At 44.0% G+C, this 13,630-nt stretch overlaps 1 protein-coding gene and 1 pseudogene across 2 annotated transcripts; both read right to left on the bottom strand.

Moving 5' to 3' along the window:
- Window positions 1-5,701: 5,701 nt before the first annotated feature.
- On the bottom strand, window positions 5,702-8,560 carry LOC147215660 (E3 ubiquitin-protein ligase TRIM11-like). Its single transcript, XM_086178866.1, has one exon. It carries the CDS (start codon window positions 8,556-8,558, stop codon window positions 6,915-6,917), a length of 1,644 nt encoding a protein of 547 aa, XP_086034992.1. The 5' UTR covers window positions 8,559-8,560; the 3' UTR covers window positions 5,702-6,914.
- Window positions 8,561-9,744: 1,184 nt separating this feature from the next.
- Window positions 9,745-13,630, bottom strand: LOC147215659 (E3 ubiquitin-protein ligase TRIM21-like; annotated as a pseudogene). Its single transcript, XR_015109223.1, has 2 exons — window positions 12,774-13,630; window positions 9,745-12,069 (listed from the first exon to the last, which is right to left on the bottom strand). The product of XR_015109223.1 is annotated as an E3 ubiquitin-protein ligase TRIM21-like (transcript).

Here is a 13,630-nt window from a genome sequence, read left to right as displayed (position 1 = left end):
TTCGACTTTTCCCGTCAGGAGTCGCCACAGCGAGTCAACTTTCTTCATCTAACCCTTTTCTCCGCATCCTCCTCTCTCACACCAACTACCTTCATATCCTCTCTCACTACATCCATAAATCTTCTCTTTGGTCTTCCTCGAGACCTCTTGCCTGGCAGCTCCAATTCCAGCATCCGTCTACCAATATATTCACTATCCCTCCTCTGTACATGGCCGAACCATCTCAGTCTGGCTTCTCTGACCTTCTCTCCAAAACATCTAACATGTGCTGTTCCTGACTCCTTCCTGATCCTATCCATCCTGGTCACTCCCAAAGAGAACCTCAACATCTTCATCTCTGCAACCTGTAGTTCTGGCTGCTGTTTTTTGGTCATTGTAACAGTTTCTAGTCCATACAGCATCGCTGGTCTCACCACTGTCTCTTACCACCTTTCCTTTTATTCTGGCTGATAGTCTTCTATCACATAGTACTCCTGAAACTTTTCTCCACCCATTCCAACCTGCTTGGACCCGTCTCTTCACCTCTTTTCCACACTCTCCGTTGCTCTGGACTGTTGACCCTAAGTACCTGAAATCCTCCAACTTCTTGATCTCCACTCCCTGTAGCCTCACCGTTCCACCCGAGTTCCTCTCGTTCACACACATATATTCTGTCTTGCTGTGACTAACTTTCATTCCTCTCCTTTCCAGAGCATACCTCCACCTCTCTAGATTTTCCTCTAGCTGTTGTCTGCTCTCACTACAGATCACAATGTCATCCGCAAACATCATGGTCCATGGGGATTCCTGTCTAACATCATCTGTCAGCCTATCCATCACCATTGCGAACAAGAAGGGGCTCAGAGCTGATCCCTGATGGAGTCCCACCTCCACCTTGAACTTCTCTGTTACCCCTACAGCACACCGTACCAGTGTCTCACAGCTAGTATACATGTCCTGCACCAGTCTAAAATACTTCTCTGCCACTCCAGACTTCCTCATACAATACCAGAGCTCCTCTCTTGGCATCCTGTCATATGCTTTTTCTAGGTCTACAAAAACACAATGCAACTCCCACTGGCTTTCTATTAGCATTCTCTACGCAAATACTGCATCTGTAGTACTCTTCCCAGGCATGAAGCTATACTGCTGTTCACAAATGCAGACTTCTGCTCTCAGTCTAGTTTCCACTACTCTTTCCCATAACTTCATTGTATGGCTCATCAACTTTATCCCTTTATAGTTGCCGCAATTCTGCACATCCCCTTTATTCTTAAAAATAGGCACCATCACAGTTTGTCTCCATTCTTCAGGCATCTTCTCACTCTCTAAGATCCTGTTGAATAATCTAGCGAGAAAATCTACCGCTGTCTCTCCTAGACGCTTCCACACCTCCACAGGTATATCATCAGGACCAACTGCTTTTCCACTCTTCATCCTCTTCAATGCCTTCCTTACTTCACTTTTAATAATTTGTGCTACTTTGTGGCCTACAATAGTCACCTCTTCTACCCTTGCCTCTCTTTCATTTTCCACATTCATCAGCTCTTCAAAGTACTCTTTCCATCTTCCCATCACTCTTCTAGCATGTGTCAATACGTTTCCCTCTCTGTCCTTAATCACCCGGACCTGTTGTACATCCTTTCCATCATTATCTCTCTGTTTCGCCAACCTGTATAGCTCATTCTCACCCTCCTTACTGTCCAACCGAGCACACAAGTCATCATACGCCCTTTGTTTTTTCTTTGCTACCTCTATCTCCCTGAACTCCTGTCTGTTCTCTTCAGTCCTCTCAGTATCTCACTTCTTCTTCGCTAACCACTTTCTCTGTATACACTCCTGCACTTCCTCATTCCACCACCAAGTCTCCTTATCTACTTTTCTTCCAGATGACACACCAAGTACTCTTCTACCTGTCTCCCTGATAACACTAGCTGTTGTTGTTCAATCATCTGGAAGCTCACCCTGACCACCCAGACCCTTTCTCAACTCCTCCCTGAAAACCATGCAACACTCCTCCCTTTTCAGCTTCCACCACTTTGTCCTCTGCTCTGCCTTTGTCCTCTTCATCTTCCTTGTCACCAGAGTCATCCTACAAACCACCATCCTATGCTGCCTGGCTACACTCTCACCTACAACTACTTTGCAGTCACTGATCTCTTTCAGGTTACCTCGTCTATACAAGATGTAGTCTACCTGCGTGCTCCTACCGCCGCTCTTATAAGTTACCCTATGTTCCTGTTTTTTCTGGAAAAAGGTATTCACTACAGCCATTTCCATCCTTTTTGCAAAATCTACCACCATATGTCCCTCTGCATTCCTATCCTGGATACCAAATCTGCCCATCACTGCTTCATCCCCTCTATTGCCTTCACCAACATGTCCATTGAAGTCTGCACCAATGACCACTCTCTCATTTCTGGGAATATTCTGCATCACTTCATCTGACTCATTCCAGAACTTCTCCTTCTCATCAGATTCACATCCCACGTGCGGGGCATAGCCGCTAACAACATTGAGCATCACACTTTCAATTTCCAATGTCAGACTCATAAGTCTATCTGACATTCTTTTCACCTCTAGGACGTTCCTAACAAACTCCTCCTTCAAGATAACTCCTACTCCATTTCTCTTGTCAGTACCATAATAATACAACTTAAAGCCTGCTCCTAAGCTTCTAGCCTTACTACCTTTCCACTTGGTCTCCTGGAAACACAGTATATCCACCTTCCTTCTCTGCATCATGTCGACCAACTCTCTACCTTTTCCTGTCATAGTCCCAATATTCAAAGTCCCTACTCTCAGTCCCAGGCTCTTTCCTTTCCTCCTCTCTCTCTGCTTCCGAACACCCACTCCTCCTCCTCTTCTTGTTCTTGTTCTTCGACCCACAGTAGCCCAATTTCCATTAGTACCCTGTAGGTCATCAGTACCAATGGCGGTCGTTGTTAACCTGGTCCGCGACCGATCCGGTATGGTATAGTTTTGGTTGACTCGCATGTTTTGTTTTGGCAAACGTTTTACGCCAGATGCCCTTCCTGACTCAACCCTCTGCATTTATTCGGGCTTGGGATTCTACATTCCAGTATATTTGTTTATTTGAAGATCATGGCAGCATTTTGACAGCAGATGCAGGGATGGAAACAGTGCAGGTGGCTGTTTCACCTCCACTTACCCACAGTGTAGTCAAACTGTTTCACAAGAAATTTCCCCATTGATCCTCTCGATTTATTTTGACATAAGAATCATTGCCGACTTCTTCTTTTCGACCACATCCGGTCCTTTGGCTGTCCCTGACCGACCCGTGTGAGGTATGCCCGAAATGAGAAAGTAGTGATCTAAATGTTTTCATTCATAGACATTAACCGCAACTAAAACTGAATTGCTTTTATTTTTAAGCTTTTTTGAAGGTTTCTTTTTTTGAACAAATTTATTTTCTAACATAATAAAGCTTCTTTTTTTCCCCACAAATTTTGTGTGCACATTGAGAACATAGCCACAGTTAGCCCTCTGTCCACTTGTGCTAAAAGACAGTTCAATTCAGAATGTAGAGTTTTTAACCAAAAAACCCCTACAAAGTATTGAAGACAGATGTCAAGCCATGAGTTTAGTTTTTTTGGGAGCAGATTGCAGTGTTGAAGGAGTGCAACTTAAAACATCATTACCAGATGTATCACACAGAGAAATACAAAACTCTTGGTGATCCTGACTGGACACGGATATCAGAACTTTGCTAGCTGAGCTGAAATAGCGGCAAGGCTTTTTTTTTTTTTACCAACTTCCCTAATGTCTAACAGAGCACGCATGGCAAAGTCCTGTTGAGGTTCCTGAATTTCTGCGGTGATCTTGGATCACTTTCCCCATTTTCTACTTTGCATCACAGATCAACGATAAAATATATGACAGGAAGAACAATAATACAAGTGAAGATCCATGTATGAATGTAGATGGTAAAGGTATCAAAATTTTCTATGTGAAGAATTGATAGGATATCCCTTCGGTAATATTTGAAATGGATGATTTTCCCAAGTGTACCGTGAGCTATTGATCTACCTTGTGATCATTCAGGATGAAGCAATTTGATTGACAGGACAGATGATCAGAGGGGAGGAGTTATGAGTTCCACCATAATACACAGGACAGAAGAAGGGTTTGAGTTTGTCAGTGAAGTTGCATCAAGTGAAGGTGTAGATGAGAGCTGCATTATCTACGTCATAGAAGGAGACCAGACCCTGGTCGTGATCCACAAACACCCCCACTTTCTGAGGGCAAGATCTGAGAGAGAGTGACGGACTGGAAAATCAGTAAGAGCGTAAAAATGATTTTTAATCTTAAATTGTAAAGTCCAGGAACCCTCCTGAGGTCTGAGTTTGAGCGCCTCCTTCCTCTTGATGGAATCTCCAGTACCTCCTATAATCCATTCAGGTTTTCTTCCAACATCAACCTTGAAGTAAAATCTGCCTGGGGAGAAACTCTGCTTTCCCAAGACACAACAGATTCTGGAAAACCTCTCTGGTTTATCAGGAAGTTTCCTCTTCACAGCAGTATAATAGACTTGTTTCCCATCTTCAGAGGAGATGAGTTGAGGATGAGTTGCATCAGGATCCAGAGTCACATCCACCTCAAACTGCCGAAGACTCTTCATATAGGCATCGATCACCTTCCTCATGTCTTCTCCAAGTGTCTTTCCCATCCACATGCACACTTTTGGAGACTCTTTTACTCGTTCAATTGGGAGATTTGGTGATCTCATTGTCCATTTTTGTTGCTGTGCTTACTGCGGTGTTGTCCTATATTAGGTCCATCTTCATCTCACCTCTTGGATGGCCTGCGGGTTTTTTTTTCTCTTTTTGCTCTTTATAATAATTTCGGGTATCAGTTGTTAGTGGGTCAAGTGGTTTGGTTAACTACCCCTCCACTCCCTGCTGCCATCCAGTCTTTCCTGGCTGAACTCCAGTCTTCCCTGGTTGCCAACTGCTCTGTACACAGTAGTCCAGTAAAACCAGAACTTCAGTAAACGTATCGGTAGATGAAACTTTGTGCCGGGCATCTTTGCCTGTTGCATCTCCTCCAGTGGCCATTGGTGAGCTGCAGGGTCAACAGCTGCAGGGTTATCAGCCAGGGGCCACCGTTCATCAACGTTTCGCCCCTTTAATCCTGGACATCTACTTGTGATGGGGCAGTGAAAGGGACGTCTCCTCGTCACTCCTTGCAGCTGACAGGCGTTACCCACTGTTGTTGGGGTTAGTTCCTCTTTCCCCAGCATCCGTGTTTCCTCCTGAGCCAGAGCCAAACGGTGCCTTTCTCTACCTCCTCTGCCACCTCTTTAATTGCGTTTTTTCAGCTTCCCCCAGTCACTTCTAGGTCCCTCAAAAGACACATGGTTTAGAGCCCCACAAAGGACCTGCATCCCACCTCAACAGGGTAGATGTTGGTCTTCCAGCCACTCCCCGACACTTGGCAGCCAACTTGGCAAATTTGGTCTTCTTGTGCTGGAAGGCGGCCTCAATCCCTTCCGGATGAGAAACTGTGAGTTTGATAAAGTATGCCAACCTTGCATCGGTGGACTAAGCAACAACATCAGAAAAAACACACGCACACATAGACATTTACACATTACCAAAAATAAATCAGCTGCACTCACTGGTTGTTACCTCATTTGTATTTTTTTTTATTTGAATGTATTCACAAGCTGATTTTTTCTTAGCTATTTGAGCTCCGGCAGTCATTCTGTGATTTTTCTGATATTTCGTGATTTTTTACAGATCTTCAAGGGGAAGTCCTGCTGAGGTCCCTGTATTTCTGCAGTGAATTTAGATCTTTTATCTCATTTTCAACTTACTCCAAGGATTAATGATAAAATATATTCAAGGAAAAACAATCATACAGGTGAAGATCCACATCTGGATGTGGAGAGTAAATGTATCAGCATTTTTGATTTGAATAATCAAAGACAAGATATGGCTTTTATGATGTTTGATTGTGACAGTAATCACAGCTGTACAGTAATCTATTGATTATTATGATCATTAATATTAACAGGACAAATGATCAGGGGGATGAGTTACTACTACTACTACTACTCTGGCAGTGTCTTCCTCACTCAGGCTGATTGTTTCATCTGTAGAACGTTCTGTTGTCTCTCCTGGATCCTCAGCTGGATGTCTGCATTGGTCTTCACCAGCTCAGCTTTCTTTGCTTCACTTTCTTCATTCAGAGGAACAACATGGTGAGTCTCGTGGTCTGAGTAGGTGCAGTGGAGGCAGATACAAGTCTGGTCGGACTGGCAGTCTGGCATGTAGCAACTGTTAGCCCTAAGAGATTTCCATTCATGCTAAAAGAAAGTTCGGTTCAGAATGTAGATCTTTGAACAAAACCTGCCTTCAAAGTTTTGCGGACAGATGTAAAGCCTTGAGTTTAGTGTTTGGGAAGCAGATTGCAGTGTTGAAGGAGTACAACTTAAAACATCATTACCAGATGAAACATGCACAGAAATACAAAAATCTTAGTTATGCTGACTGGACTCAGACGTCATAGTTTTGTTTGCTGAGCTGAAATAGCAACAAGGCTTTTTTACCAAGCTTCTGTAAGGTCCAACTGAGCACACAAATATTTCAGTTGCGCAAGTGATTTCTGTCATGTTTCTGATATTTGGCAGATATCCCTCAGGTCTTTGAGGAAAAGTCCTGCTGATGTTCCTGTATTTCTGCGGTGATCTCGGAACTTTTTCCTAATTCTTTACTTTGCCTCACTGATCAATGATAAAATATATCAGGGGGGAACAATTATAGAAGTGAAGATCCGTTTAGGATGTTGATGGTAAAGGTATCAACATTTCCTACTTAAGCAATCAATGATAGGATATCCCTTCAGTGATTTTTGAAATGGATGATTTTCCCAGGTGTACTGTGAGCTATTGATCATTAGCTTGTGATCATTCAGGATGAAGAAGTTTGATTGACAGGACAGATGATCAGAGGGGGGGAGGTACCACTTCCACCACAATACACAGGACAGAAGAAGGGTTTGAGTTTGTCAGTGAAGTTGCATCCATTGAAGGTGTAGATGAGAAGTGCATTATCTACGTCATAGAAGGAGACCAGACCCTGGTCGTGATCCACAAACACCCCCACTTTCTGAGGGCGAGACCTGAGAGAGAGACGGACTGGCGGATCATCATAAGCGTAATAATTATATTTGAATATCGAACATAAAGTCCAGAAACCCTCCTGTGGTCTGAATTCAAGCCCCTCTTTCCTCTTGATGGGCTCTCTAGCAACTCCTATAATCCATTCAGAATTTGTTTCTACATCAACTTTGAAGTAAAATCTGCCTGAGGAGAAACTCTGCTTTCCCAAGACACAACCTTTTCTGGAAAACCTCTCTGGGTTATCAGGAAGATTCCTCTTCCCAGCAGTATATTGGACTTGTTTCCCATCTTCAGACAGGAGGAGTTGAGGATGAGCTGTATCAGGATCCAGAGTCACATCCACCTCAAACTGCTGAAGACTCTTCATATAGACATCGATCACCTTCCTCATGTCTTCTCCAAGTGTCTTCTCCAGCTGAGACACTGCTCTCCCCACAGACCCCTCAAAAGATGCTGGATGAACACTGACCTCTGTCCAGTCTCTGGTGTGTGGAGCCTCTTTCAGCTCCAGGAAGCTCTGCAGGAGGTGCAGGTGGTCTTCAGAGCATGAAAGCTGCTTCACCTCAGTGCTTCTGTCCATCAGCTGAGAGATTTCATCTTCCAGCTGGTGGATCAAGTCATCTGTCTGTCTCCTCTTCCTTCTCAGGTCTTCTTCAATGGTCTGGAGGAACTCCTTCAGACTCCTCTCAACAGACTCTTTCAGAGCAGTGAAGACCTGAATCCCTTCTTCTTTCTTTCTGGCAGCGTCTTCCTCACTGAGGCTGATTGTTTGTTTCATCTGTAGAACCTTCTGTTGTCTCTCCTGGATCATCAGCTGGATCCGTGCATTGGTCTTCACCAGCTCAGCTTTCTTTGCTTCACTTTCTTCATTCAGAGGAACAACAAGATGAGCCCGGTGGTCTGAGTAGGTGCAGTGGACGCAGACACAAGTCTGATCAGACTGGCAGAAGAGCTCTAGAGGTTTATGGTGCTTCTCACACATCCTGCCTTCCAGGTTCTCCACAGGGTGGACCAGCTGGTGTCTTCTCAGGGCTGGAACTGTCATATGAGGCTCCAGGTGAGTCTCACAGTAAGAAACCAGACACACCAGGCAGGACCTCAGGGCCTTCAGTTTGGTTCCAGAACAGACGTCACAAGAAACTTCTCCTTCTTTGGAAACTGGTTTCTCTGAGCTGCTGCTGCTGCTGGCTTTCTGTAGTTTGAACTCAGCGACCATCTCACGGATCAGAGTGTTGACGTGCAACTCAGGCTTTGTGTGGAAATGCTTGTTGCACGAAGGACAGTGTAGAGGGCTGTTTTCATCCCAGTGTTGATCGATGCATGTTCTGCAGAAGTTGTGTCCACATGGTGTGGTGACTGGATCAGTGAAGACGTCCAAACAGATCGGGCACATATACTGATCTTCATGCATCAGGACACTGGTTGCAGACATATCCAGACCCTGAGGATAAAAATGTCAACAATTAAGCCAAGGACAGATTGGTGAAGCCTAATGCTAACTGATCTATGGCCAAACAACGGAATAGCAAGTTGGCGGTTGGTCACATGATCTAGGTCCTAAAAAATTGGAGCCCCAGATAAAAACGGGGAGAGAAGCAGCTGCTAAACACAGGAAAATGCTTCCTGAGACTCTCAACCCATGAAATGATCCTTTAGCCCTCCCGGTTTGATCCATTTGGTCTGACAACTTTTCCAACGTAACACCATGAAAATGTCTTGTTTTCTTTGGAGTGGCTGAGGTGCTAAACATGACGTTAGTAGCTGAACTCTGCGGATCTCACTCTTCAGACCCACTGCCTGGAAGACTGAAAGTGAAACTGCAGCAGTTTTTTTTTTATTGCAACATGTTTTCCTGACTCTGTGTCCAATTCAATCCTACAGCCGTGTGTCAATCTGGTATGATATATTCTTGTCGAATTCACAATGACCTGAATGACTGAGAACCACCAGATTGGTATGGAATACTTCTTTGTCTCTGGGCTTAAAAAAAAACATTGACGAGAATGTTGTTGACAGTAACAGCAGAAAGGTGGGTTATCAAAGAGGCCTGAAGTGAGAACATTGAGTTTAAAACTTAAATTAAACACATAAATCTTGTCTTTTGAAACAATCGAGTAAAATAAAGTCTTAGCAGGTGGTCTTACTTGAGTTTGACGCGCAGATGAGAACTGGATGGTTGGGTTTTCGTCAGAGAATCCTCCTGCTGCAGCAACTCTCTCTGTCTGAGATACTTTCACTTTCACTCTGAAGTGTATGACGTGGCTTCAGCAGAAGGGAGGAGTTTCCCTGAAGCTTTACTGTTGGAGGATTCTACATTCCAGTATATTTGTTTATTTGAAGATCATGGCAGCATTTTGACAGCAGATGCAGGGATGGAAACAGTGCAGGTGGCTGTTTCACCTCCACTTACCCACAGTGTAGTCAAACTGTTTCACAAGAAATTTCCCCATCGATCCTCTCGATTTCTTTTGACACAACAATCATTGCCGTCTTCTTCTTTTCCACCACATCCGGTCCTTTGGCTGTCCCTGACCGACCCGTGTGAGGTATGCCCGAAATGAGAAAGTAGTGATCTAAATGTTTTCATTCATAGACATTAACCGCAACTGAATCTGAATTGCTTTTATTTTTAAGCTTTTTTCGAAGGTTTCTTTTTTTGAACGAATTTATTTTCTTACATAATAAAGCTTCTTTTTTTTCCACAAATTTAGTGTGCACATTGAGAACATAGCGACAGTTAGCCCTCTGTCCACTTGTGCTAAAAGACAGTTCAATTCAGAATGTAGAGTTTTAACCAAAAAACCCCTACAAAGTATTGATTACAGATGTCAAGCCATGAGTTTAGTTTTTTTGGGAGCAGATTGCAGTGTTGAAGGAGTAAAACTTAAAAAATCAATAACAGGTGAAACACACAAAGAAATACAAAAATCTTGGTGATGCTGACTGGACACGGATATCAGAACTGTGCTAGCTGAGCTGAAATAGCAACAAGGCTTTTTTTATACCAACTTCCCTAATGTCTAACAGAGCACGAATGGCAAAGTCCTGTTGAGGTTCCTGAATTTCTGCGGTGATCTTGGATCACTTTCCCAATTTTCTACTTTGCATCACAGATCAACGATAAAATATATGACAGGAAAAACAATAATACAAGTGAAGATCCTTTTAGGATTTAGATGGTAAAGGTATCAACATTTCCTGCTTAAGCAATCAATGATAGGATATCCCTTCAGTGATTTTTGAAATGGATGATTTTCCCATGTGTACTGTGAGCTATTGATCATTAGCTTGTGATCATTCAGGATGAAGAAGTTTGATTGACAGGACAGATGATCAGAGGGGGGGAGTTACGACTTCCACCATAATACACAGGACAGAAGAAGGGTTTGAGTTTGTCAGTGAAGTTGCATCCAGTGAAGGTGTAGATGAGAAGTGCATTATCTACGTCATAGAAGGAGACCAGACCCTGGTCGTGATCCACAAACACCCCCACTTTCTGAGGGCGAGACCTGAGGGAGAGACGGACTGGCGGATCATCATAAGCATAATAATTATATTTGAATAGCAAACGTAAAGTCCAGGAACCCTCCTGAGGTCTGAGTTTGAGCGCCTCCTTCCTCTTGATGGACTCTCTAGCAACTCCTATAGTCCATTCAGGTTTTCTTCCAACATCAACCTTGAAGTAAAATCTGCCTGAGGAGAAACTCTGCCTTCCCAAAACACAACAGATTCTGGAAAACCTCTCTGGGTTATCAGGAAGATTCCTCTTCGCAGCAGTATATTGGACTTGTTTCCCATCTTCAGACAGGAGGAGTTTAGGATGAGCTGTATCAGGATCCAGAGTCACATCCACCTCAAACTGCTGAGGACTCTTCACCTCAGCATCAATCACCTTCCTCATGTCTTCTCCAAGTGTCTTCTCCAGCTGAGACACTGCTCTCCCCACAGACCCCTCAAAAGATGCTGGATGAACACTGACCTCTGTCCAGTCTCTGGTGTGTGGAGCCTCTTTCAGCTCCAGGAAGCTCTGCAGGAGGTGCAGGTGGTCTTCAGAGCATGAAAGCTGCTTCACCTCAGTGCTTCTGTCCATCAGCTGAGAGATTTCATCTTCCAGCTGGTGGATCAAGTCATCTGTCTGTCTCCTCTTCCTTCTCAGGTCTTCTTCAATGGTCTGTAGGAACTCCTTCAGACTCCTCTCAACAGACTCTTTCAGAGTAGTGAAGACCTGAATCCCTTCTTCTGGCAGCGTCTTCCTCACTGAGGCTGATTGTTTGTTTCATCTGTAGAACCTTCTGTTGTCTCTCCTGGATCATCAGCTGGATCCGTGCATTGGTCTTCACCAGCTCAGCTTTCTTTGCTTCATTTTCTTCATTCAGTGGAACAACAAGATGAGCCCGGTGGTCTGGGTAGGTGCAGTGGACGCAGATGCACTTTTGGTCAGTCTTGCAGAAGAGCTCTAGAGGTTTATGGTGCTTCTCACACATCCTGCCTTCCAGGTTCTCCACAGGGTGGACCAGCTGGTGTCTTCTCAGGGGTGGAACTGTCAGATGAGGCTCCAGGTGAGTCTCACAGTAAGAAGCCAGACACACCAGGCAGGACTTCAGGGCCTTCAGTTTGGTTCCAGAACAGACGTCACAAGAAACTTCTCCTTCTTTGGCAACTGGTTTCTCTGAGCTGCTGCTGCTGGTGGCTTTCTGCAGTTTGAACTCAGCGACCATCTCACGGATCAGAGTGTTGACCTGCAACTCAGGTTTTGTGTTGAAACGCTTGTTGCACAAAGGACAGCGATGACGGCTGTTTCCATCCCAGAGTTGATTGATGCATGTTCTGCAGAAGTTGTGTCCACATGGTGTGGTGACTGGATCAGTGAAGACGTCCAAACAGATCGGGCACATATACTGATCTTCATCCATCAGGACACTGGTTGCAGACATATCCCGACCCTGAGGATAAAAAAGTCAACAATGAAGCCAAGGAGAGATTGGTGAAGCTTAATGCTAACTGATCTATGGCTTAACAAAGGAATGGTAAGTTGGTGGTTGGTCACATGATCTAGGTCCTCAAAAATTGGAGCCCCAGATAAAAACGGGGAAAGAAGCAGCTGCTAAACACAGGAAAATGCTTCCTGAGACTCTCAACCCATGAAATGATCCTTTAGCCCTCCCGGTTTGATCCATTTGGTCTGACAACTTTTCCAACGTAACACCATGAAAATGTCTTGTTTTCTTTGGAGTGGCTGAGGTGCTAAACATGACGTTAGTAGCTGAACTCTGCGGATCTCACTCTTCAGACCCACTGCCTGGAAGACTGAAAGTGAAACTGCGGCAGTTTTTTTTTTTATTGCAACATGTTTTCCTGACTCTGTGTCCAATACAATCCTTCAGCCGTGTGTCAATCTGGTATGATATATTCTTGTCGAATTCACAATGACCTGAATGACTGAGAACCACCGGATTGGTATGGAAAACTTCCTTGTCTCTGGGCTTAAAAAAAAACATTGACGAGAATGTTGTTGACAGTAACAGCAGAAAGGTGGGTTATCAAAGAGGCCTGAAGTGAGAACATCGAGTTTAAAACTTAAATTAAACACATAAATCTTGTCTTTTGAAACAATCGAGTAAAATAAAGTCTTAGCAGGTGGTCTTACTTGAGTTTGACGCGCAGATGAGAACTGGATGGTTGGGTTTTTGTCAGAGAATCCTCCTGCTGCAGCCACTCTCTCTGCCTAAAATTCTTTCACTTTCACTTTAAGTGTATCACGTGGCTTCCGCAGAAGGGAGGAGTTTCCCTGAAGCTTTACTGTTGAAGGATTCTACATTCCAGTATATTTGTTTATTTGAAGATCATGGCAGCATTTTGACAGCAGATGCAGGGATGGAAACAGTGCAGGTGGCTGTTTCACCTCCACTTACCCACAGTGTAGTCAAACTGTTTCACAAGAATCATTACTTTTTTACCAATCACATCTTGGCTTTTGTAAACTTTGGGCAAATCCTAATATTTAAGTTGACCAGAGTTTACCTCAGTTCCTCTGACGAAGGTCAAAACCAAGACAGAAGTACAGGAACTTCCTATGGCATCATTTGTATTCTTTCTCATGTAGAGACAGAGAAAGTCCTTGCAGCTGGACTCACCTGGGTTTGACTTGAGGATGAGAACTGGATGGTTTTCTGTTCTTCAGCCTGAGATGGAGAGAGTCCTCCTGCTGCAGCCACTTTGTCTGTCTGAGAGTCTTACTTTCACTTCAGAGTTTTGAGGTGGCTCCTGCAGAAGGGAGGAGTTTGAACCGAAACCTTTCTGTTGAAGGAACCTACATTCCATTATGTGTCTTCATATGAGGATATTGGTATTGTTTTGGCACCAGATGCAGGGATGGAAGCCTTCTCACCTCCAGTCACCAACAGTGTAGCCACAGTTTCACAAGAAAAAGAGTAATTGATCCCACTGATTTTTTTTTTTGTTTGTTTTTTGCAAAAGAGCTATTTCCCCGTCTTGTTTTTTTTT

Source organism: Fistularia commersonii, chromosome 31 (genome assembly GCF_037954325.1).
Source record: "Fistularia commersonii isolate RoL2024-O1a breed Wild chromosome 31, RoL_Fcom_v1.0, whole genome shotgun sequence".
NCBI classification, from domain to species: Eukaryota; Metazoa; Chordata; class Actinopteri; order Syngnathiformes; family Fistulariidae; genus Fistularia; species Fistularia commersonii.
Note: the sequence above shows the minus strand (reverse complement) of the source record. Positions and strands in the feature narration are given on the sequence as shown.